General features: G+C 46.7%; 1 protein-coding gene across 1 annotated transcript in view; it reads right to left on the reverse strand.

Moving 5' to 3' along the window:
- LOC126212798 (oocyte zinc finger protein XlCOF6.1-like) overlaps positions 1-24,996 on the reverse strand; it is a 210,809-nt gene that overhangs the window by 44,555 nt on the left and 141,258 nt on the right. The window contains exon 4 of the mRNA XM_049940199.1: positions 18,053-18,124. Within this exon, the coding sequence (XP_049796156.1) occupies positions 18,053-18,124 (72 nt within the window). The remainder of the gene's footprint in view (positions 1-18,052; positions 18,125-24,996) is intronic.

Genomic DNA, 24,996 nt, shown 5'->3' on the forward strand with positions numbered 1-24,996 from the left:
ATCGAAACGTAAATAGAAAAGAAAGAGAAAGAGAAGAAAAAAAGGAAAAGAAAAGAAAAAGAAAAGAAAGAGAAGAAAAGAAAAAGAGAAAAAAGAAAAAGAGAAGAAAAGAAGAGGTTGAAAATGTGGGAAGAAATCGTGAATAAAAAGGGGTTTTTAAAATCGTTAATGACCGTGAAAAAGGGAAAGAATGAAATGAAAGTCGGACTTCGTATTACAGAAAAGTTATCGGACTTCGTGACTTGGAAAAGCTATTGTTGGGGTGGTCCTTGTGGCGTTTCTGAGCAAAAGTCAAACCAATTTCCACTACAGAAATTGTTTTAAAGAGAACAGAGAATAACAAAATGTGATTAACAGGGGGAAATGGCGTAGATAAGAGTTCATCCTTTACCATGTTAAGATGTCTTCTCGCGTGCGGCGTCCATCTCTTCAAAAATCTCGTACTTCATTTCTGCGTGAAAAGTAGTAGCGGCTCCGAAATTTTGCAATAAATTTCATTGTCTAGGAATTACTAATGTATACAAAACCGTCTTGATGTTGAATGCAATGTATTTTACGCCCTCCGAATTACATACAAACTTACACAATACGTCTGCACATCAATGAGTTTTTTCGTCTCCATCCGACCAAGAGTAGCTAATAAGTTTTTACGTCTGCGTTAAGCTTCTGCTCTCGAGAGACAAAAGACGGATGGAAAACAAATAGAGCTACAATTTTAGTACCTTTTCTTATATATTTTCTCTGCCGTCGAGCGCTCATACCGCTGCGACGGTATAATTTATATCTGAGGGAACGAGTGCAGCGCGGCGAAATTCAAAGTCCCGCTACATCGTCCCGATGCTGCGGAGGAGGAATGTCTACCGATCTGTGCAACCTCAAAGTAAATGCTAGCTTTTTAAAATAAAAAGAGAAGTAAAACGAGGCACAGAGGTTACCTGTGTAACACACGATTACTATTAAACCTCCCAGTAAACTTACTCCCCGGCGGCTTCGGTTGCCGACAGCAAAAATCGGTTTCGGCCGATCTCTGCTCTACGAAAGCTCACCAGGAGACGAGTGTTTTTCCTACACACTTTGCCTCATTTCGGAACAGAATTATGTATTCGCAATGTGCTCCCGTCTGACATACTGCACAAACAGTAGAGCCTCACTAAATGAAAATTAACTTTCAGCATACGTCACGAGCCAACCTTTCTACTAATTTTCTGAATTTCTAGACGCAGCAACAGAAAAGTACTTGTCTAGCAGTCCCTAGACGGTCAATATTACTGTACAAGAGTACAGCACAGTATACCACAGGTAGAGCCCCACGACATTATCGAGAATGTTTTCCGGATCACCTCAGACCGCCACGTACCATATTTGTGTGACCACGACAGTGGCTCAATTAACTGGTACATTTGCAGCTGGGAGGGTCAACCGGTGCTCCACGGAGACGGGCTGCAGATTGCACATTGTGCGTACGAAAGTGTGCGTCCAGATACACCTCGTACAACAAACTACAGTGTCACCACACGGGACACACGAGTCAGAGCTCGCCGTCTCCACTGTGCGCCTATCGTGATGTGGGAGATTTGAAAGTGAGCTCTTATACTAACTTATTTCACATTGTTTATTTCTAGACGCAGGGTGCTGATCGAAACTTTATCCACTAAGTCTGTAATGCCCGAATTCCAGTCTGAGCTGCGGGACACGAGGTATGCTCGCTTATGTACGTGGACGTTCACGAGCATTAGTAACGAATAATGCAAAGTACTGTTTAAAAGTATTTAAGTCAGAGAAAACCTAAGAACACTACTAGAAAATTGAGGAAATTGGGGAAATTTATATATTAAATTATGTATAATACACTTATATAACATCAAATTTAAATACGTTGCAGAAGTCAGAAGTGTGTACACTCGACTCACTTCGATGCGAGTGCTTAAATAGGGACAGCGATCTTTGTGTGTGACTCTTTTGGCTCAGATGTGGAGTCAGTCGAGTTTGAGATCTGGAACAGGGCGTATGTACGAGCAAAATTACTCGAAGCAGTGAATTGTGGACTTTTGATAGTCGTGCACGTCACTAGCAAATACTCTAAAATATTTTCAGCTTGCGAACTTGGAATATTTTGTGTCGATACTTGGGGTAAATGTTACAGTAATCAAATAAACTCAGTTTGTAAAAATTAAAATACTGTGAGTAGTGGACATTTTTCACCACAAATTCCTGCTTACAACTTTGTGACTAATTTTTTGGGTTAATGCAACAAATGTGTTCAACTGCTCTCAGACTGTAGCACAGCCAACACTTAAAATTCCAGTGACGTGTTTGGAGGGCCTATAAGCAGTGAGTTCTTAATTTACAATTTAATATTTCTGCAGATGCACATGGAGCTCACAAGATTACTGAAGAATCACTTTGCACTTTTTGAACAAGTTTAGCTTCTCTCTCATTTTTATCCGTACCATTCTCCCCCCTTTTCTCTCTCCCCCTTTATTTTCCCATTACTAAACTGACGACTCATTGACATGTCATAACGTGTCCTATCTAGTGATCCCTTCTTTTAGTCAACTCGTGCTATAAGACTGACTTCTTTCCTGGTTAGGTAACAGAGACTGGGGCTCGTTGGGATATGGGCTAAGTTGGCACACTGCTGCTTTTTTCTACCTCTATAACGACTGAGCACCAGGGTTGCAGCAGTCAAACTCAGAAATGACACTGTGTCTTCCATTATAATTTAAGTTTGATAAGAACTCTCTCTCTCTCTCTGTCTCTCTCTCTCTCTCTCTCTCTCTCTCTCTCTCTCTCTCTCTCTTTTCCACTCTTTTTTTCCACTAAGTTTTTGTTATTCTGTGAAGCTCTAGAATATGTCTGGGAATTTTAAGCAGCTGTGAAGGGTAAAGGACACAGTAATAATTGTATTCAAGTATTGAACTGCTACATAAAACTTTTTTTGTAATAGTAAGGCATTCATCTTGCATAAAACATGTTGGGGCAAGTTGGCATCTCGGCTTGGGGGCATGTCGGCATAAATCGTGCGGCGTATGGCATCTTACCCCTCACTTACATTTCTTCACATAGGTATCTCCTGAGGTTTTTTAATTACTTTCTGATACATTTCATTAAATGCATGCCACGAGGAATTACAAGAGAAAGGTGGAACGAGCAAAGCATACTGCTCAGAACGTAAAGAATGCCACATGTCCTCACAGTATCTACAAAAGAAGCCTAGCTCCCACAGCAGATGAATTTAACATCCCTGTACGAAGCTTAGCTAGGTATTGCCAAAAATTGAGAGAATGTAATGCTTCCACTGATGAAGTCCCTCATGTTTTAACTGGATATAAAAATCCTAGGAAGGTATGTATCAGCCAACTGACGTAACTATTTTTACAAAATAGTTATGTAGCAAGTTAAATAGTTACGTAAGGTTTTTCCTGCGGCCCTACTGAACTCCAAGACCGTATATCTCGCTGTTACACATACCTGTCACAATATCAGGTTCGAAACTGACGACATACTTTGTATTTTGTGTTTCAGGTTCTCTATCTTGAGTATCTGTTCAGTGAATACCTTAAGAAAGCCTCAGATATTTATTTCAGCTCAAGCCCGAAGGAGGTTAGAAAATTTGCCACCAAAAGTGAAGTTGACGTACCACTTTCTTGGGAGGGAAAGAAAATAGCAGGACCTGGCTGCTACACATATTTTATGAAGAGGGATCAGAGTTTATCCATCTGGACAACTGACGTCACAAGCCTAGCCAGGGCCACAAGGTTTAATAAAGTAAACGCAAAAAACTTGTCCAGTTTGCTTAAAAAGATTTTGGATAGACTGAAGTTGCAAGCTCAAGATATATGTAACACGGATGAAATGGGCACCAGACAGAGAGGTTAACACGGAATGGTTTGAAACAAATTGGAAGGATAACCTCTGCCGAAAGAGGCAGACCCGTAACCCTAGCAACGCGTATCAGCTGGAGGTAACGCTATCCCTCCATTCTTCATACTTACTGGAGCAAAATACAAACCACATTTTGTTCGAGAGACTACAGCTGGCTCCAACGGTGATGCCGAGTCAGGTCGGATGGTAGAAACGAATTTTATTAACTTCTCCGAGCACTTCGTTCGCTATTCTGCTTCGAAAGATCGCCCGACACTTCTACTGCTTGACAACCGCGACACATTTGTCTACTGAAGCACTTTACTCATTGAAAGAAAGTGGGGTGGTCGTCCTATCATTTCCCCCACACTGCAGTCAGAAACCGCAGCCTCCGAACCGGAGTGCGTTTCGGCCACTTAAAAAATATATCAGTACTGCTTACGAAGCCCGGACGAGTAATCATCGTGCATCGTGTACGCAGCTTTTCTGCTCGCAACAAAGTAAGTGGGATTTGCCCTTTCAGTCCCGACACCTTCCACGAATTATACTGTCTGCCACCGACCGCCCACCTCCTGGCGGTGTCCAGACTGCGAATGCTGACGTAACAGATACGCCTCCTCGCATCTCGTCTGCCAGCGGTTACTGAAAGCACGCCACCGTCATCCCGAATTGTAACACCAGAAGAAATTTGCCCTTTTCCAAAAGCACACCCACGAAAACTGTGTAACCGTGGCAGGGAAAGGAGACCCCCATCAAAAATGTACTGACGAACAGTAAGCAAGTAGGCCTATTTTAGAGAAGACAGGCAAAAGGGCTGAAACGCAGAGAAAAAGAGGAACGGAAAACATTCTCAGAGAAATTATTCACAAATGATATAAAAAGCTACTGCGACTCTGAGGAGCCCCGATTTCCCACCGAGTACGGACACCGAAGAGGAATTATGGGCCCGACTCTCCGTCTCCAGAACGCCCACCAGCGCCGACTACTGAAGGGAACGGCACGGATGTGGTTCGAGAAGACAATCTGGAGCAGTATCACGCGGATGACGTCACGACGGTGAAGTGCAGAGCGTATCTGCATCCTGGAAAGATATTGGAAATTGACGGTGACGATATATTTGTTTCAACAGCGGTGAAAGAAGAAAATTGGTGACGGCCCGACATTCGCGGGTCGATTCGGTATAACAGAAGCAAAATTGTGTGAAAATTAAAACCGACAGTTCGAGTGAGCAATTGAGCTACTTTCTCAGAGGACATGAAGTTGCCATTTTACAACATCGTTGCTATTTTTTATTTTATTATCGTGTAACTTTTCTATGTTCATTTACTGACTTAATAGTAGTGTAATATTGTTGCCATTTTGACAGACACTAATACAAAGTGTTGTAGCAACTGAAATATCTTAAAGTAAGAAAGTGTCAACACCATTTGTCATTCGCGTCGTATTGAAATAAAAGTGTCTCAGTTACTAACTTGTGTTTATTCCTCAGAACCTGTTAAACATGCCAACTTACCTCAGCACGTGTGCCAACTTTGACATGTGAGGTAAATTGGAAAAAAGATGTGAAGTTTTAGTAAACTATTTTTTTACGAATTCAGCATGCAATTGTGTGTGACAGTTTCATCATTAATTAACAGCCACAGGATACCACTAGCTGCAGCATCTAGCATTTAAAAAAGTGGCGAGTACAACAGAAAAATCGTAAAGTGAAAACTGTGCCGACTAGCCCCAGTCTCCCCTACCTTGTCATTAGCTACGCGATCTACCACTCTTCTCTTCGGCATTCTTCTGCAGCACCACTCCTCAAGCTTCTATTCTCTTTTTGCGTGACGCGCTAACTGTCCGCAGTTTAAGTTCCGTACCCGACGACACTTCCGACGCGTACCTCCATTAGAGACTTCCCGACACTCCGATTTGTATCCGGTGTCGAGAAAACAATTTTCTCACCGTCGCGAGTCCGCATTTCCTACCCTATTTACCTATGCCGACAATAGTTATTTCACTTCCGAAAATTTGACGCCGGAAAACATTTTCTTTGTAGTAAGTAACTCTTTGAACCGCAGCAGCAGAACGGAGTTACTATTAATGGAAGTCAGCCGGCAACTATGAAGTGTGTCCGCGACAGAAAAAAACTGGCCGAGTGAGAGCAGAAACTCGTGCACCGCGGGTTCCGTGCAGACACGACTACGTATACAAATAGAGTACCTGTCCCGGGCACACAGAATCTCGACGATTTTTGTCTGTTATCGGTACGGTGCCGGCACAATATCGGTCGAAGGAATTCTGAGACTGTATCAAAAGCTATACAGTAGTTCCCGAGACTAGCCCACACGTACAAAAAGAAGCAAACAAGGGACCTCGGTTTATATATGTGTAAAGAGAAAATTTAATAAAATATTTTGTACACTACTGGCCATTAGAATTGCTACAGCAAGAAGAAATACAGATGATAAACGGGTATTCAATGGACAAATATATTACACTAGAGCTGACATGTGATTACATTTTCACGCAATTTGGGTGCATAGATCCTGAGAAATCAGTACCCAGAACAACCACCTCTGACCGTAATAACGGCTTCGATACGCCTGGGCATTGAGTCAAACAGAGCTCGGATGGCGTGTACAGGTACAGCTGCCCGTGCAGCTTCAACACGATACCACAGTTCATCGAGAGTAGTGACTGGCGTATTGTGACGAGCCAGTTGCTCGGCCACCATTGACCAGACGTTTTCAATTGGTGAGAGATCTGGAGAATGTTCTGGCCAGGCCAGCAGTCGAACACTTTCTGTATCCAGAGAGGCCAGTACAGGACCTGCAACGTGCGGTCGTGCATTATCCTGCTGAAATGTAGGGTTTCGCAGGGATCGGATGAAGGGCAGAGCCACGGGTCGTAACACATCTGAAATGGAACGTCCACTGTTCAAAGTGCCGTCAATGCGAACAAGAGGTGACCGAGACGTGTAACCAATGGCACCCCATACCATCACGCCGGCTGATACGCCAGTATGGCGATGACGAATACACGCTTCCAATGTGCGTTCACCGCATTGTCGCCAAACACGGATGCGACCATGGTCAAGCTGTAAACAGAACCTGGATTCATCCGGAAAAATAACGTTTTGCCATTCGTGCAGCCAGGTTCGTCGTCGAGTACACCATCGCAGGCGCTCCTGTCTGTGATGCAGCGTCAAGGGTAACCGCAGCCACGGTCTCCGAGCTAATAGTCCGTGCTGCGACAAACGTCGTCGAACTGTTCGTGCAGATGGTGGTTGTCTTGCAAACGTCCCCATCTGTTGACTCGGGGATTGAGACGTGGCTGCACGATCCGTTACAGCCGTGCGGATAAGATGCCTGCCATCTCGACTGCTAGTGATACGAGGCCGTCGGGATCCAGCACGGCGTTCCGTATTACCCTCCTGAACCCACCGATTCCATATTCTGCTAACAGTCATTGGACCTCGACTGACGCGAGCAGCAATGTCGCGATACGATAGACAGCAATCGCGATAGGCTACAATCCGACGTTTATGAAAGTCGGAAACGTGATGGTACGCATTTCTCCTCCTTACACGAGGCATGACATCAACGTTTCACCACGCAACGCCGGTCAACTGCTGTTTGTGAACGAGAAATCGGTTGGAGACTCTCCTCATGTCAGCACGTTGTAGGTGTCGCCAACGGCTCCAACTTTGTGTGAATGCTCTGAAAAGCTAATCATTTGCATATCACAGCATGTTCTTCCTGTCGGTTAAATTTCGCGTCTGTAGCACGTCATCTTCGTGGTGTAACAATTTTTATGGCGAGCAGTGTATTTACTTGCTAAAGCACGACTGAAACATACATATTACACTCGCATGCTGTAACATGTTTCTAGTGTGCTTTCGACGGACAATGACAAACCCAATGCTCACACTAATGGCAGAAAGACTTCTTTGTGATATAATTACAAATTATTTTCGGATTTTTTTAGCTATCAGGTGGTCGTTCGGGAGATCGGCATTTTAGCTCGGTGAGTTTGTACGCGGGCGTGCGATGCTGTTCGGCAGGGCGGCTCTGCCAGTCTGTCGCCGACACTCCGCCGCGCTCTGCCCGGCCGGGCTGTTCTCCAGTCGCCGCCAGCTTGCCGGCCCCGCAGTCCAGTGTCTGGCCCTCCGCTGCTTTCCTCCGTTTCGCACTCGCCCTCGTCGTCTCCGGAGTACAATAGTGGTCTCTCTATTTTGTCACAGGTAACGGTACCGTCTGCAAAAGCCTACCGTCGCGTAGAGAAGTAATTCGGAAGTTGTCGGTACGTGCCTCTGCGCGGGCTTCCGCAGCCGGAGTCGCCCGACATAAACCTTTTCCGAGTATCGTATCGCGTCGTAATGTAGACAACTGTGCTGGAGAAACCGACACTGCGGCCGTATCTGCAGGGGCCTCTCTCTTCTTCTCGAGTAGATCCGGGAGGAGAGTACTGTAACCGCAGCTGCAATGTCGGTTTCTCCAGCACAGTCTTCTTACATTACGATGCACTACGATACTTGGACAACTTTTACGTCGACAGATTCTTTCGGGTCTCTGCGAGAAGTGGAAGCCGACCTGCCAATATTTTTTAGTATCCGACACGCTCCTCCGACCACTATATAATCCTATCGGTGGTAATGCAGCAACTGCTTTTCACACACTCGGGTGTGTTTCAAATATTGTACCCATTAACACTGTGTGGTGTCACAAGGCTTATGCCTGTCCGACTCCTCATGAAATCGACCAACAAATATACGAAAAATTGTAAGGCCAGTTATTATTATTGTTCTTTAAGTTTGTTTTTGGGTTTTCAGAAATACTGTGGGAAGAATATTTATGTCGCAGATAACGTGGAAGACGTCGCCCGACGATCACCACGAAAGTTCGACGTAGCGGCAAGCGGCGAGGAATAAAACGAATGCCGCAAACTACTGCGAGCCGCGGAAGAGCCGGAGCCGCGAGGGCGTCGAGCTTCCTGGGTCGTCGTCGGACGACGTCAGAGGAAGAGATATTCTACTTTCCCTTTGTAAACAGATCGATCGAGTGTCGAAATGTTCGTGTAAAACGTATAGGCGGGCGACACATTAGGTGGGACCCGATGCCTGTAATACTTCGACAGTTATTAAAAAGTTGTTAAACGGCAAAACCAATAGTTCGTCATTTATATAGGTAAGAAGTAGTAAAGATATAGGAAAGGAAGAGTTGCGGCGTCACAACGGAAGGTGATATATCGCTCAGCAACGAAGGAAGACGTAAACAGCGGGCTTGTCGTGGTGAAAACAAATCATCTGATAAAATAGTAAGTCTGTAATTAACGATAAAGCCACGTAACAGTGCAACTGATCACCAGAAGCCATTTCTGGCTTCTCACGGAAATTTTGAAATTGCACACGTTCGCTGCCGAGGAAACGAATAATGCACTGTGCGAGAGGGACCGGTGCTTCCCACTCACTTGTAGCGACACGCAACTGCCATCCCCAACTGCTGTTGTTGTTTAACTCGGGTGCTCAACATCACTGTCATCAGCTGCCCAACGAAAAGCCAGCTTGCCACCCTCGTTGGGGCAGGGGGGGTGGGGGGGGGGTGAGGGAACGGAGCGTGTCCCCCCCCCCCACGCACACACACCTGGGATAGACAGTAGACAGTAAGGCATTAAAATCGACCCCCCTCGGCAGTGGTTTAGGAAGAGCCCTGACAAGTCAGAAAACCACAGAGCCCGTGTAACAGTGCGTCCGTGTGGCAGTGAGGGTGGCGGTAACATCTCCGACAAAACTGAGCGCTGCCCCGATTTCGGTATACAAGACGAGTAGCCGAAATGTGCCGAACTGAAAGTGGCACACCGCGAACTTCACAGAGTAGTGGATCTTTCTGCCAGCCCGCGCAGGAAACCGTGTGTCGAATGGCTGCGTCGTACCCAGAGTGCAGTGAGCAGCGAGCGTTTCCCTTCTACCACTGGCGTCAGCACCAAGTCGGCCGCACCGCTCGGTCCGTTCGAGTGAATGCTATTCGTTCTCTGCCACTGCCGACTGTTCAGTTTCCCGCTGACAGATAACTCGTGTTCCCTGTAGCCCGATCCCCTGGCCTACGCGACGAATTCGCTGGACCGCTCGTAGGACAGTGAGCGAGTCGGAACGAACGAGAAACTGCACTGTGATGCCTGCAAATCTGCTATAATGCCACGGAACTCTACTGTAATATGTTCCGGAATGCATACTTTGAATACGCTGCCCGGGAAAGTGCTGAGCGACCGAGGGTATTCTCTTACTGAGATCCGTCTACGTAAACAATGATAAAACAACGGTTTGTACTAAAAAACAACAATCTTCAGTGCAACTGTTCCATTGCTGGACGTATATTCTGAGGTGTGAAATATCCGGATCGTCTACACACACAGTACCACATCTCTCATTTGGCTCAGTCGCACGGGGCCAACTCCGGAACAGCCGGCAGCTCGGGGCCCGCCCAGCCGGCAGCAGGCGGCCCCGAGTCCGCGGACGGCGCCTCCCCCGCCTCCCGGCTGGGCCGCCGCAGGAGGCTCCGACCCGAACCCGGACGCCCTCACGGTGGACGCCGTCTCACAGAGACGGCCGTCCGCAACCGAGACAGGTGGCGCACTGGCTGGCACACTGGATTCGCATTCCGGAGGATGACTGTTCGATCCCGTGTCCGGGCATCCCCATCTAGGTTCTCCGCGATTTCCCTACATCACTTCAGGCAAATGCCGGGATGGTTCCTTTGAAAGGCCACGGTCGACTTACTTCCCCCATCCGTTGTCACCGACGATCTCGCAGTTCGGTCTCCTCCCCAAATCAACCCAACCCGACACCGCTTTTCTGGCGTGCCGTGCCCCTCACATCACTGTGCGAGTCTTAACAGACGGAGTTCTGCTTTACACCGTAATGCTGCTCGCACTCGAGTGTATTACAACAGCAGTGTGGATGCTCCTAACAGAGAGGATGAACGAGATACACAGGATACTCTGCGACTAAAATCCTCCGAAAAGGACCTCGGCACTCCTGCCTGTAAAGGGTGCCTATTAAATAAAATTTGTATATATAGTCTGTAAACAATGTTATTACAATGTCTAATTAAAATAGTCGTTCCTCAGGAAATCAGTCGTACTGACTGTCTCATTTTTGACATTTGTATATAGATACAAATGTTGGAACACGTGAGGCAATACTGACCCTACGACTTATCTCAGAAGAAAGATTAAGGAAAGGCAAACCTACGTTTCTAGCATTTGTAGACTTAGAGAAAGCTTTTGACAATGTTGACTGGAATACTCTCTTTCAAATTCTAAAGGTGGCAGGGGTAAAATACAGGGAGCGAAAGGCTATTTACAATTTGTACAGAAACCAGATGGCAGTTATAAGAGTCGAGGGACATTAAAGGGAAGCAGTGGTTGGGAAGGCAGTGAGACAGGGTTGTAGCCTCTCCCCTATGTTAGTCAATCTGTATATTCACCAAGCAGTAAAGGAAACAAAAGAGAAATACGAAGTAGGTATTAAAATCCATGGAGAAGAAATAAAAATGTTAAGGTTCGCCGATGACATTGTAATTCTGTCAGAGACAGCAAAGGACTTGGAAGAGCAGTTAAACGGAATGGACGGCGTCATGAAAGGAGGGTATAAGATGAACATCAACAAAAGCAAAACGACGATCATGGAATGTAGTCTAAGTTGGGTGATGCTGAGGGAATTAGATTAGGAAACGAGACACTTAAAGTACTAAAGGAGTTTTGCTATTTGGGTAGCAAAATAACTGGTGATGGTCGAAGTAGAAAGGATATAAAATGTAGACTGGCAATGGCAAGGAAAGCGTTTCTGAAGAAGAGAAATTTGTTAACATCGACTATAGATTTAAGTGTCAGGAAGTCATTTCTGAAAGTACTTGTATGGAGTGTAGTCATGTATGGAAGTGAAACGTGGACGATAACCAGTTTGGACAAGAGAATAGAAGCTTTCGGAATGTGGTGCTACAGAAGAATGCTGAAGATTAGATGGCTAGATTACTAATGAGGAGGTACTGAATAGGGTTGGGGAGAAGAGTTTGTGGCAGAACTTGAGTAGAAGAAGGGATCTGTTGGTAGGACACGTTCTGAGACATCAAGGGATCACCAATTTAGTGCTGGAGGGCAGCGTGGGGGGTAAAAATCGTAGAGGGGGACCAAGAGATGAATACACTAAGCAGATTCAGAAGGATGTAGGTACTGGGAGATGAAGAAGCTTGCACAGGATAGAGTAGCATGGAGAGCTGCATCAAACCAGTCTCAGGACTGAAGACCACAACAACAAGATATACACACGGGGAGTCAGAAGAACGGGAAACACAAAGTTGTCACGGCAATGCCACGAGGTGGCTGGCACGAAACGATATACAGAATGCCGGTCGCACTGCCTCGCCATCTTTGTAAAAACAGAGCAATGTAACACTGTGCAGGATGTCTTCGCGGTTAAATCCTATTACGAGAACTGAAGTGCAGAGGCAGCGTGTCGACAATTTTGGCGTCGTTTCGACACCGTACTCTGCAGTCACATTCCCTCGGCACGTGCGACCGACACCTGGGTCCGCAAGTTCGAAGCGAAGGGATTTGCACCGAAGAGGCCGTCTGCGGGGAAACCTCGAAACGCTCCTACGGGAGACGATGTCGGTGCCGTGCGAACTGCATTCGTAACAGCCCCACAGTGCCCCGTCCGACATCACACAGAGCCTCTACAGTTGCACTGTTCGAGTGTTTACAAACACTGAAAGTGGATTCAAAGTTCCGTCCGTACGAGCTGCAGGCCGTTCGCCTACTTCGACCTAACGGGCTGCTGACGCGCAGACGATGTGCAGAACACACTGTAACGGAACCTATTAAAGGCTTTACTTAACCGAAGTATGCAATACCCTCCAAATTGAACCAGTTTAACGAGTATTTATGATTGTAGAAAGATTTATTGTGTATGTTAACAGTGATTGCATAACGTGTCTCCATAAACAGTCAGCCCATTAAATTATACTGAATAACTGACCCACACAAAAGTTAATATCACTTGATCACTGATAAAGCAAATGTCATCATGCAAAAACAGTAAGTTCATGTTAAATAATGAATATGAAGTACGAAAAATAGTGGCCAACTTACGTATTTTGGATCTCCTTAAATAAAAATCACCCAGTGAAACCTATTTGTTCACTAGGACCGTTTTCACTCAGTATTCACGTAAACACTTCTATTTTAGACGAAAACCAATGTAATTCTTAATAATTCATGTTATTTACTTATTTAAGCAAATTAGAGAAGTCAATTGACAAACTTCTAAAAATCGGCCTTTTTGTAACAAAGAATTATTCTGTCAAGTCAACTAATCTGTCTTTCATTTTAATAACCTGTTAAATTATGTCATTCGATATAAATTAATAACTTTTCTGCACAAATTACGGTAACAGATGTACATGTGACTTATAGACTATATCTCTTTTTAGTAGTTCTTTGACAAGGTTATAAATACAAGCAGCGTGAAGGGTCGGGAGCGGAGTCTGAATGTCACTTTGGTAAAGTGTATGTGTGTTATTGTTCGAGGTGGATAAACATTGCAAAGAACATGTAAAAGAAGTGCTACTTTGTGTTGTGTCATGGTCTTTGGTGGACAGTGGAATTAAGATGGCCACCAGAGTAATAAATATTTGAATATTTGTTGGTTTCGCTCATTATTTATCATCAAAAGCAGATCAAAAACACGGGACCTCATCTTTTTACCCCTAGACTACCAGATTTAGAGCCCGCATCAGCATCGAGACACAGCAGCGATCCAGCAAGCAGCAGCGATTACCACAATGCATTTTAATGGCGCCAACCTGACATCAAGTGGTGATAAGCTCCGTAAATGGAAGTTAAATAGTGCGATTATAGCAATATCTACGACTAGGCGACCATTGTAACACGTTAGTAAAAGTGCGACACTGCGACGGTAACAGTTTCGTGGACGAGCTGTGGATGTCTGACAGCTCACTTCTACCTCAGTGGCTTTCCCGATAGCCACAATTTTCACTCCCGATCTCGGCAACGTCCACTTCAGCTACACAGGTGTCCACTGACGGCAGCGAGGTGACTGCGCTGTGCACCACGTCACCGTGCAGCATTTCAAACCCCTGCTTGTTCCAACACGGCAATCGGTGTGCAACCAGCGTAACCCCTGTTCGGTACGTTGCCGCAGACAGTCAGTTTTGTCGCGGACGAACTGCCCCATCTTCCTCTCGACATTCGGTTTCGACGCGACAGAGCGACGGCACGGCTACCGGCGACGTAGTACAGAATGACCCCTTTTAAATAGAATTATTTATTAGGAAGAAGGGCTTAACACCAACAAATTGCATACTAAATTACTCAGAAAAGACAGAAGTTTTTTAAAAATCCATCATAAATGTTCAATATGTCCTCCATTGGCTGCACGGACGACCTCTATCCGATAACCGAATTCATCCCAAACTGAGCGTAACGTGTCTTCCGTCACTGAAGCTACAGCAGCTGTTATTCTGGTTTTTAGTTCCTCAATGTCACGAGATAAGGGAGGAACGTAAACACATTGTTTAACATATCCCCACAGGAAGAAATCAGATGGTGTTATGTCAGGGGACCTAGGAGGCCAAGAGTGTGCTGGCTGGAGTGGCCGAGCGGTTCTAGGCACTACAGTCTGGAACCGCGCGACCGCTGCGGTAGCAGGTTCGAATCCTGCCTCGGGCATGGATGTGTGTGATGTCCTTAGGTTAGTTAGGTTTAAGTAGTTCTAAGTTCTAGGGGACTGATGACCTCAGAAGTTAAGTCCCATAGTGCTCAGAGCCATCTGAACCATTTGCCAAGAGTGTAAAGCCTGGTCTCGCGGTCCTGTACACCCTAACCAACGTTGAGGCACGTTGGCATTGAGGAAACTGTGCTCGTAACGACATCTAGCGGATTTTTTCTGAAACTCTGGACCATGCCGATTACACCTAGCGCTGTTTCAGCTACCTAGTGACATTTGTCTCAATAATAATAATACGAGTTCTAATCGGGTCATTCTTTTTGGGTCACCCTGTACGGTCGTTCGGCAGGCGCGTCGTTCCGAGGCGCGGCGACAGCGTGCGCTCTCCGACACAGCCCGACCCACCGTCGTCCGACTTTTTCCTCGTGCGAACACCTCAACGACACAGTTTATCGGACTCGACCTGCTACCACTGGAGCACCTAAAGTGACAATGTGAGAGGAAACCTCCCGGGTTCCCATCAAAATGTTAGCTCGAGCCACGCATAACGTTCCTACAGGGCTGCAGGAAAATGTGTGCCGAGTGTAGCGGGACTTTGAATTTCGCCGCGCTACACTTTTAAGTGTAAACTGAAGAGTTTGCTCACGGCTCACTCCTTCTATTCTGTCGAGGAGCTCCTGGAAGAGCTAAAAAATTAAGCAAATTGCAGTGTTACATTGTTGATTTTCTTCATTTAAACTTACGACTTGTCACCTGAATATGTGTTTTTATATTTCATTTTATCTGTTTCTAATATCGTGTTATAATTTAATGTATTGACTCGTTCCATGACCATGGAGACTTCTCCTTAATTTGGTCCCACGGAACAATAAATAAATAAATAAATACACTCGTTCCCTCAGATATAAATTATACCGCCGCAGCGGTATGAGCGCTCGACGGCAGAGAAAATATTTATAAGAAAATGAAGGTACTAAAATTCTACACTCTTTTTGTTTTTCTACCCGCTTTTGTCTTCGAGAGCGGAAGCTTAACTTACTTATTAGCTAGTCTTGGTCGGATGAAGACGAAAAAACTCATTATGTGCAGACGTATTGTGGAAGTTGGTATCAAATTCGGAGGATGGAAGCAGCAACGTAAAATACATTGCATTCGATAACAAGATGGTTTTGATCTGTATACATTAGTAATTCCTGGACGATGAAATTTACAGCATAATTTCGGACCAGCTACGACTTTTCACGCAGAAATGAAACAGGAAACGAGAGAAGACATGTTAACATGGTAAAGAATGAACTCTTATCTACGCCATTTTCCGCTGTCAGTTACATTTTGTTATTCTCAGTTCTCTTTCAAATAATTTTTGTAGTGGAAATTGGTTTGACTTTTGCTCAGAAACGCTCCAAGGACCACCCCAACAATAGCTTTTCCGAATCACGAAGTCCGATAACTTTTTTGTAATACGAAGTCCGATTTGCATTTCATTCTTTCCGTTTCACAAGCTTATTAACGATTTTAAAACCACTTTTTTATTTCTTCCCACATTTTCAACCTTTTGCTTTCTTCTCTTTTTCTTTTTTATTAACCACTACACGAGGGGGAGCGATACGATATTTGAGAAATAAAAATGCTCGTGACAACAATAATGGCACACTCTGTACTATACACTGACAAAGAAATATGTGTGGAGTAATTGTGCTCACAGATTGATCTCCATTCCAAAATTCCTCATTCTTTTGAGTCACGCTGTACTTGCTGCGCATACTGTCTGTATTCTGAGGTCTGATATCAATTCGAACAGCCAGTAATTTCTGATTACACTGGGTACCACACGATAACCATTTGCTTGTGCAAACTACATCCAAATATTGCATAAACAAAATTACAAATGTTTGTGAAATCACTATACAAATTCTGCCTGATCAATCTCAAGATAGTGTAGAATTAATGCGATAGAATAACAGGAGGAGGAAGAGGAGGAGGAAGAGGAAGAGGAAGAGGAAGAGGAAGAGGAAGAGGAAGAGGAAGAGGAAGAGGAAGAGGAAGAGGAAGAGGAAGAGGAAGAGGAAGAGGAAGAGGAAGAGGAAGAGGAAGAGGAAGAGGAAGAGGAAGAGGAAGAGGAAGAGGAAGAGGAAGAGGAAGAGGAAGAGGAAGAGGAAGAGGAAGAGGAAGAGGAAGAGGAAGAGGAAGAGGAAGAGGAAGAGGAAGAGGAAGAGGAAGAGGAAGAGGAAGAGGAAGAGGAAGAGGAAGAGGAAGAGGAAGAGGAAGAGGAAGAGGAAGAGGAAGAGGAAGAGGAAGAGGAAGAGGAAGAGGAAGAGGAAGAGGAAGAGGAAGAGGAAGAGGAAGAGGAAGAGGAAGAGGAAGAGGAAGAGGAAGAGGAAGAGGAAGAGGAAGAGGAAGAGGAAGAAGAGGAAGAAGAGGAAGAAGAGGAAGAAGAGGAAGAAGAGGAAGAGGAAGAGGAAGAGGAAGAGGAAGAGGAAGAGGAAGAGGAAGAGGAAGAGGAAGAGGAAGAGGAAGAGGAAGAGGAAGAGGAAGAGGAAGAGGAAGAGGAAGAGGAAGAGGAAGAGGAAGAGGAAGAGGAAGAGGAAGAGGAAGAGGAAGAGGAAGAGGAAGAGGAAGAGGAAGAGGAAGAGGAAGAGGAAGAGGAAGAGGAAGAGGAAGAGGAAGAGGAAGAGGAAGAGGAAGAGGAAGAGGAAGAGGAAGAGGAAGAGGAAGAGGAAGAGGAAGAGGAAGAGGAAGAGGAAGAGGAAGAGGAAGAGGAAGAGGAAGAGGAAGAGGAAGAGGAAGAGGAAGAGGAAGAGGAAGAGGAAGAGGAAGAGGAAGAGGAAGAGGAAGAGGAAGAGGAAGAGGAAGAGGAAGAGGAAGAGGAAGAGGAAGAGGAAGAGGAAGAGGAAGAGGATGGGGAGGGGGAGGGAGGGGGTAGGGAGCGGGAGGGGGGAGGGGGTAGGGAGCGGGAGGGAGGGGGAGGGGGAGGGAGGGTGGAGGGAGGGTGGAGGGAGGGGGAGGGAGGGTGGAGGGAGGGGGAGGGGGTGGAGGGAGGGGGAGGGGGGTGGAGGGAGGGGGAGGGGGGAGGGGGAGGGAAGTGGAGGGAGGTGGAGGGAGGTGGAGGGGGGAGGGTGAGGGAGGTGGAGGAGGGAGGGGGGAGGGGGAGGGAGGTGGAGGGGGGAGGGGGCAGGGGGGAGGGGGGAGGGGGCAGGGGGGAGGGGGGAGGGGGGAGGGGGCAGGGGGGAGGGGGGAGGGGGCAGGGGGAGGCGGGGAGGGGGCAGGGGGAGGCGGGGAGGGGGCAGGGGGAGGGGGGGAGGGGGCAGGGGGGAGGGGGGAGGGGGCAGGGGGGAGGGGGGAGGGGGGGAGGGGGCAGGGGGGAGGGGGGGAGGGAGTATATTGGAGGAGCCACGCAGCCACACCGTCACATCCCCAGGCTTCGCTGCCGAGGGCAGGGCAGAACGCAGCTCCACTCACCGGCTCCTGCTTCACGTACAGCGGGTCAGAGCCGACCATTGCCTCCGCCTCCTCGTCTTCACACTCTGACTCCTGAAAGGAAAAAACCAAATATGATGAACACGGAGAGAGACTCGGGCAGGCAGAGAGGAAAAATAATCTCACGCCGACGCAGTGCACCCGAGGTCAGTCGGGGCCCGCGTATATTGTGAAGACTCCGGAAAATGTGGAAATTCGATCGCTACAAAGTTATTGCCGGTACTGTACTGCCATTTTTACAAAACTGCACGCAGACACTGGAGGATCTTTCCCGATAATGACAAGAAATACGCACAAACAGCCCACACTGTTACACAGCCACCACCGGCTTACAGATAACGTTTCACCCGATGAGGCATGCGCGTGTATGTGTGAATGTGCGTGGGCCGAAGAAAGTTGCATTTTTTAATTTTTCAGCAACTCTAGTGTACGTGGTGAATTGCCTTAACTTGCTCCTCAGATATTGCAGAAATGGAAAGTGCTATTGATTTTCAGTTCTCTCAGAATTGACTGGTAGTCAGGGGCTTGTATTCTTCACCAATAAACATACTGGAATAATACTTAAAGCCTATCTTTTGTGCAAACATACACTTTCTTAAATGGAAAAATGCCTATTGACATTAACGAACTAAAAGTAGGGTAAACTAGAATGTCAGTGGTGGTTGTCACAGGATTGTAGTGCGAGTCATTTACGAGACATCATATTTAGAAAAGCTTCCACACAGACATCTGTTTGTGCCATCGAACCTGCACAGTCGCTCAGTGCGGTCATGTTACGTTTGCTTACAGTGTGCTTCCGTGTTCCTCTAGTTCATTGCAACTCGATAGTGTGTGACAGTCTGAGCAAAAATGGTTCAAATGGCTCTGAGCACTATGGGACTCAACTGCTGTGGTCATAAGTCCCCTAGAACTTAGAACTACTTAAACCTAACTAACCTAAGGACAGCACACAACACACGGCCATCACGAGGCAGAGAAAATCCCTGACCCCGCCGGGAATCGAACCCGGGAACCCGGGCGTGGGAAGCGAGAACGCTACCGCACGACCACGAGATGCGGGCTGACAGTCTGAGCAGTAGGTCGCGAGTGGACGGCGGGATTTACCGACGCAGAAAGAGCTGACGTGCCACGGTGTACGGAGTGTGTAGGAAGAATGCATTTCCTTCTTGTACGGTGTACGAGGTAAAATATCACAATACATGTCGACAATCTCGGCAGTTACATATCGACCTCTTAGACCAGTTACGTGAAAGTTTTAGCGTAACACGTAGAAAGTGCAACAGAAGGAAACAAATGATGACAGAATAGGGGAAGAAATTAACGCCAGTGCTGCTGTTGCAGCTGACCTGGACGTCAGCTCCCACATAATTGCACGAGGGAGCGGCACGACCCTGGCAAGTTGTCCTACGCATTTCCCACACGTGTAGGTTCCGTCCCTATCCATCCTATCCGTCTCTCTCCATTGAGAGCTGCATGGAAATGATTACGAGAATCGTATTAACTTACGTACACGGGCATTAAGACGAGATACTCCAAACGTGTCTCGTTTAGCGACGAAACCGTATTCACCGATCGCGACCGGGTAAACCGCAAAAACCTGCGACTATTGGTCTGTCGACAATACCTGTCGGGTTCGACAGGTGGTACGTCAGCTTCCACGGAGTTTAAACGTGTGGTGTGGGACAGTGAACCGTCAGCTCACAGACGGAACATTGGATGGACACAAGTATCACAGTATCCTAACAGACCATCTTCCACAGACGATAGAAGACATTCCTCTGTAGAACGAGAAGAACCTGCGGTACCGACACGACGGCTGTCCAGCCCGTAGTGCGCGAGGTACTACAGCGTACCTTCACAAACTCTTACCAAATCGTCGGATTGGATGTGGAGGACTTTTACCTCAAAAAGCCCATTCCTGGAATTTGGTGCGTGTAGATATTTGTGAGTAGGGAAAGCCAAAGACACTGCCTACAGGGGCAGCCAGCTACGCCTGACGATACACAGTTGACGTATTACCGCAACCTGCTCAGATAGCTCCGCTGAAATGCCAGCACGTGTGTAGCAGTCGTTCCCTACTAGACAGAGCGTCTATAGCCACGGCTGGTGGTCATTTTGAACACAACCTTTTACGGTCAGTTGTCTCATTACTACTCAGAATCCACATCGCTGGTGTCTGCACTTGTGTTGTCCTTTAGTGTGTGCTACCGCAGGTGTCGTTCAATTGTCGGTGTGGGAACCTTTCAAAATGCGATCTAAGGACTCGCGCTACAATCCCACAATGACCACCGCTGACTTTCTAATTTACTCCACTTTCAGTTTTTCAATCACCACAGCCACTTTTCCATTTTAAAAAATGTATGCTTAAAGAAAAGATACACTTTCTAAGTATTCTCACGTAGAAGAAGGTGTAATTATCTGAATGATGAACACTAACTTCGATTAACGAAGGTTTATTCAGCACATGCACGTACAAGAGCATGGAGCGAACTGCCTCCAGCCAGAACACACACACACACACACACACACACACACACACACACACACACACACACATTATATATATTCCCTGTTTCTTGATGAGGCAACCGTGTGTTGCGAAAGCTTGAATTTTGTGTGTGTGTTTGTTTTTTATTGTCTCCATCAACATACCAACGCTTTCGTTTAGTAAGTTACAGCTTCTTTGTTTTTAGATATATTTTTCCCACGTGCAATGTTTACAGAACATCCCAGTACAATGATTCTTGACATTTGCGGATACTTCTAGAATGTACTCGAACCGAATATAGAAATTAAAATTGTACAGTCTAAGTAAGTTTTGAACTCACGATCCTCCATGCTACAGTTCAGTATCATATCCACTACACCACGTTGTTACTGAGCTTCTTGGGCGACATTGCCCTGTCCTTAAGAGAACAGCGTCTCGGTGTTACGTCCTGCTAGTCCTTGGAACGAGTCATCGGCCCTGCGTACTCAGACTCCCGATGACCGACGCTCGCCCTGGCGGTGACGGTCTCCTCAGAACTTCTTCCGCCGCTACGCCTCTTCGTAACCTTTTGCTCGTCGCCGGAGCTTCGAATTTACCCCGGGTGGCAGGATCCTCCGTAGACCTTATCTCCTGATATTTCGTCATCTCATGTCGGAGTCGAAGTCTTCAACTTCGTAAGCAAAGCCTGAGTAGCGCCTGAGGAGCTTCTCAGAGAGACCGACCTTCCGAACAGGAGTGAAGATCCAGACGAGGTCACCGGGCCGGTAGACAAGAGGTCGGTGGCTCGCGTCGTACCTTCGGCGATCGTTTTCTTGAGCCTGCAGCGTGCGGAGTCGAGCTGACTGCCGAGCTTCCTCAGCTCCGGTTAACACCTGGCTGACGTAGCCGCCGTCCACGTCGTCAGGATGTAAAGGAAACACAGTGTCCGTCGTCGTAGTCGCCACACGCCCGTGTACCGGGAAAAACGGCGTAAATCCTGTGGTGTCTTGTTTGGCGGTGTTGTAGGCAAACGTCACGACAGGTAGCAGCTCATCCCAGTTGCTCTGCTCGACACTGACGAACACTGACAGCGTGTCGGCCGAGGTCTCATTAAGGCGTTCAGTAAACCCGTTACACCGACAGTTTATCTCTGTCACAAGATTCGACTGAAAAACTTTCCCTCGATCTGTAATTAACGACATCGGGCTACCGTGTTTTAATATGATGTCTTCCGTGATGAATTTGGATACTTCGGCTGTTTTCACGGCTTTTGTAATTGAATTGCATGTCAGATAATCAGTGCAAACAATAATCCGTCTATTGCCACTAGCAGACGTTGGAAATCATCTGAGGAGGTCAATCCCAACACGCTGGAAAGGCGTTTCGGCTGGTGGAATTGGTACGAGTCGGCCAGGTGGTTTCTGAGGAACTGCCTCTCTCCTCTGGCACTCTCGAAAGTGCGACACATATCGACGGACACTCCTAAATAAACCTGGCCAGAAAAATCTCTTGCGGATCCTATCGTATGTCTTAATAAATCCTAAATGTCCGACCTCAGGTGTGTCACGGAATTTCGGTAGAACATCTGAGCGCATGTGTTTAGGAATCATTGGTAGCCACCTCTTTCCAAACGCATCAAAGCCTTTCTTGCAAAGTAATCCATTAACTACCTTAAATTGTCCTTTCACATCCTCTGACCGATTTAACGACAGCATAATTTGAGATATCTTGGCGCCCTTCTTCTGCTCAGCAGAGAGATACTGGAGTGGAGCGAGGCAGTCACTATCTTCATCAAAGTCTTGATGGTCTTGCACAGGGCTTCTTGAGAGACAGTCGGCTTCTTGGTGTTTTCTTCCACTTTTGTACACTGTGGTAATGTCATACTCTTGAAGACGTAGTGCCCACCTGGCGAGTCGTCCTTTTGGATCCTTAAGACCTGTCAGCCAACAAAGTGAATGATGATCTCTAACAACTGTGAATGGCCTTCAATAGAGATACTGTCGGAATTTGCACATGGCCCAGATCACAGCAAGACATTCTCTTTCTGTAGTTGAGTAGTCTCTCTTGTCTTTTGTAAGTGTCCTAGAAGCATAGGCTATAAACTTCTCTTTTCCATCCGAAATTTGCACCAGAACAGCACCGATTCCATACCCACTGGCACCTGTGTGTAGTTCTGTAGGTGCTCTCTCATCGTACAGACCAAGTACAGGGTCAGTAGTCAGAGCTTTTCGCAGCACATCAAAAGAATCTTGTTGAGCACCACCCCCACATAAATTTAGCATCAGTTTTTAACAACTCTCGGAGTGGCCTGGCTTTGATACAAAAGTCTTTGATAAAACGACGGTAATAAGAGCATAATGCGAGCAAGCTTCTCACATCTCCGATACCTTTAGGAATAGGAAATTCCGTTAGCTATCACCTTTTCTGGATCTGGCCGCACACCTTGGTTTGACACAATGTGTCCAAGTATTTTGATTTCTTTTGCTCCGAAGAGACACTTTCTTGGATTAAGTTTCAGTCCGCCTTGTTGGAGACACTGAGAACGGCCCTGAGTCTTTTTATATGTTCATCAAATGTCTCTGAGAACACTATAATGTCATCTAATTAACAAAGACACATCGTCGACTTCAGGTGACGTAGAAGATTATCCATCATCCATTCAAAAGTTGCTGGTGCATTACACAAACCAAACGGCATTACCTTAAACTCATACAGGCCCTCAGGGGTTATGAATGCAGGTTTCTCTCAGCCTCATCTACTTTGACTTGACAGTATCCCTAGTACATGTCCACGGCTGAGAAAAACTTGGCCCCCTTCAGACAATTTAGTGTATCGTCAATTTGTGGGAGAGTGTAAACGTCCTTTCTAGTTATGTTATTAAGCTTCCTGTAATCAACACAAAAGCGCCAACTGCCAGCCTCCTTCCTGACGAGGACCACTGGTGACGACCACGGGCTCTGGGAAGGCCGAATGATGTCATTCTTCACCATTTTCTCTACGTCGTCGCGAATTATTCGACATTCCGTTGCTTATTGGTTGATGGTCTCGAGTTCTAATCCGGTGCTTCACCATCGATTTGCCTAATTTGCCCGTCACTTGTGGACTGAAGCATTCAGAGAACTCTTGAAGAATGGCAAGTAGCTTCTTCTGTTGTTCCTTAGTGAGATCTGGTGACAGTCGAGCTAGAAGATCTCGTCTCGTAGTGGTAGCACCCATCTGCCCACAGACTTGGCACGGGAGGTTTCTATGACGCTCAGCTGTTCTTCAATTAACGGCTCAGCGTGTTTGCTACGCACGTGTGTGTGTCTCGGAAGGATCTGCGGTTCTCGACGACAGTTAAGTCCACAGTTCACCGAATCCGTCCTCAAACGAGACGACAGAGGCCGGGATGGCCAAGTCATTCTCCACTGGTATGCTGCTCTTACGTTCCACTGCAAGATCCACGGGTTCATGTATGGCACGACATGTGAAAGTTACCTTTCTAGTGCAGACTGCAGGAGTGATCACTTCATCCAGCACACACAGTCTGCACACACTCGGATGCGCGTCTTCCTGTCCACAGTATCTCATAATCTTTGAGCGACCACAATCTATAATGAAATTAGAATTATATTACTACCTTCAGCTGCTGACAGGCATTCATATATATCAACAGGGTTAGGTGAAAATGTGTGCCCCGACTGGGACTCGAACCCGTGACCTCCCGCTTACACGGCAGACGCTCTACCCATCTGAGGCACCGAGGGCACAGAGGGAAGTCCGACTGCAGGGACTGTCTCGCGCAACCTTCCCGCGAGGCCCACATTCTCAACTAGTATGTCCACAAACTACATTTGTAGTGTCTCACCCCAACATACTGATTACTCGTTGAAGACATTCTTACCGAGACCCGTAAGAGTTCAGGGAGTGTGTGTGGGCATCCGACATGTCCGAAAGAACAGACGCCGTATCCATATAAGTATACAATCTTTAATTGCCTGAGAAGCTTTCAAAAAGTCCCACCAGATAATGACGTCATGACTACACTCTTGTAAGATGAAGAATTCTAAGGGCTGTGTATGGCCACTTACACCCACAATCCACACGAATGGTACATCTTCCCATTAGCCACCTTCAGCAGAGATGTTTTGTTGTTGACGAATACGGTTTTCTCTTACTGGCAATGCTACTTCTCCGAAATGACTGAATATGATGCTCCAGAGTCCACAAGAGCTCGGGGTGGTCGGCCATCGATGAAGATATCGACTTAGTTTCCTATCATTTTTTGTAGTGATCGACAGCGGAGGATTTTTCTCTTCAGCGGCCTCACCTCCACGCTTTAGTTTTCCAGGTTGCGGCAGCTAGGTCACCGGCTGGAGCTTCTAAACGGTGACAGAGACCTCGATCGGCGTGTTGGGGACAGTTCTCTCCGGCGGCTAGCTTGCGGCAATGGTGACCTACGTCGTCCTGCACCCACATC

Source organism: Schistocerca nitens, chromosome 11 (genome assembly GCF_023898315.1).
Source record: "Schistocerca nitens isolate TAMUIC-IGC-003100 chromosome 11, iqSchNite1.1, whole genome shotgun sequence".
NCBI lineage: Eukaryota > Metazoa > Arthropoda > Insecta > Orthoptera > Acrididae > Schistocerca > Schistocerca nitens.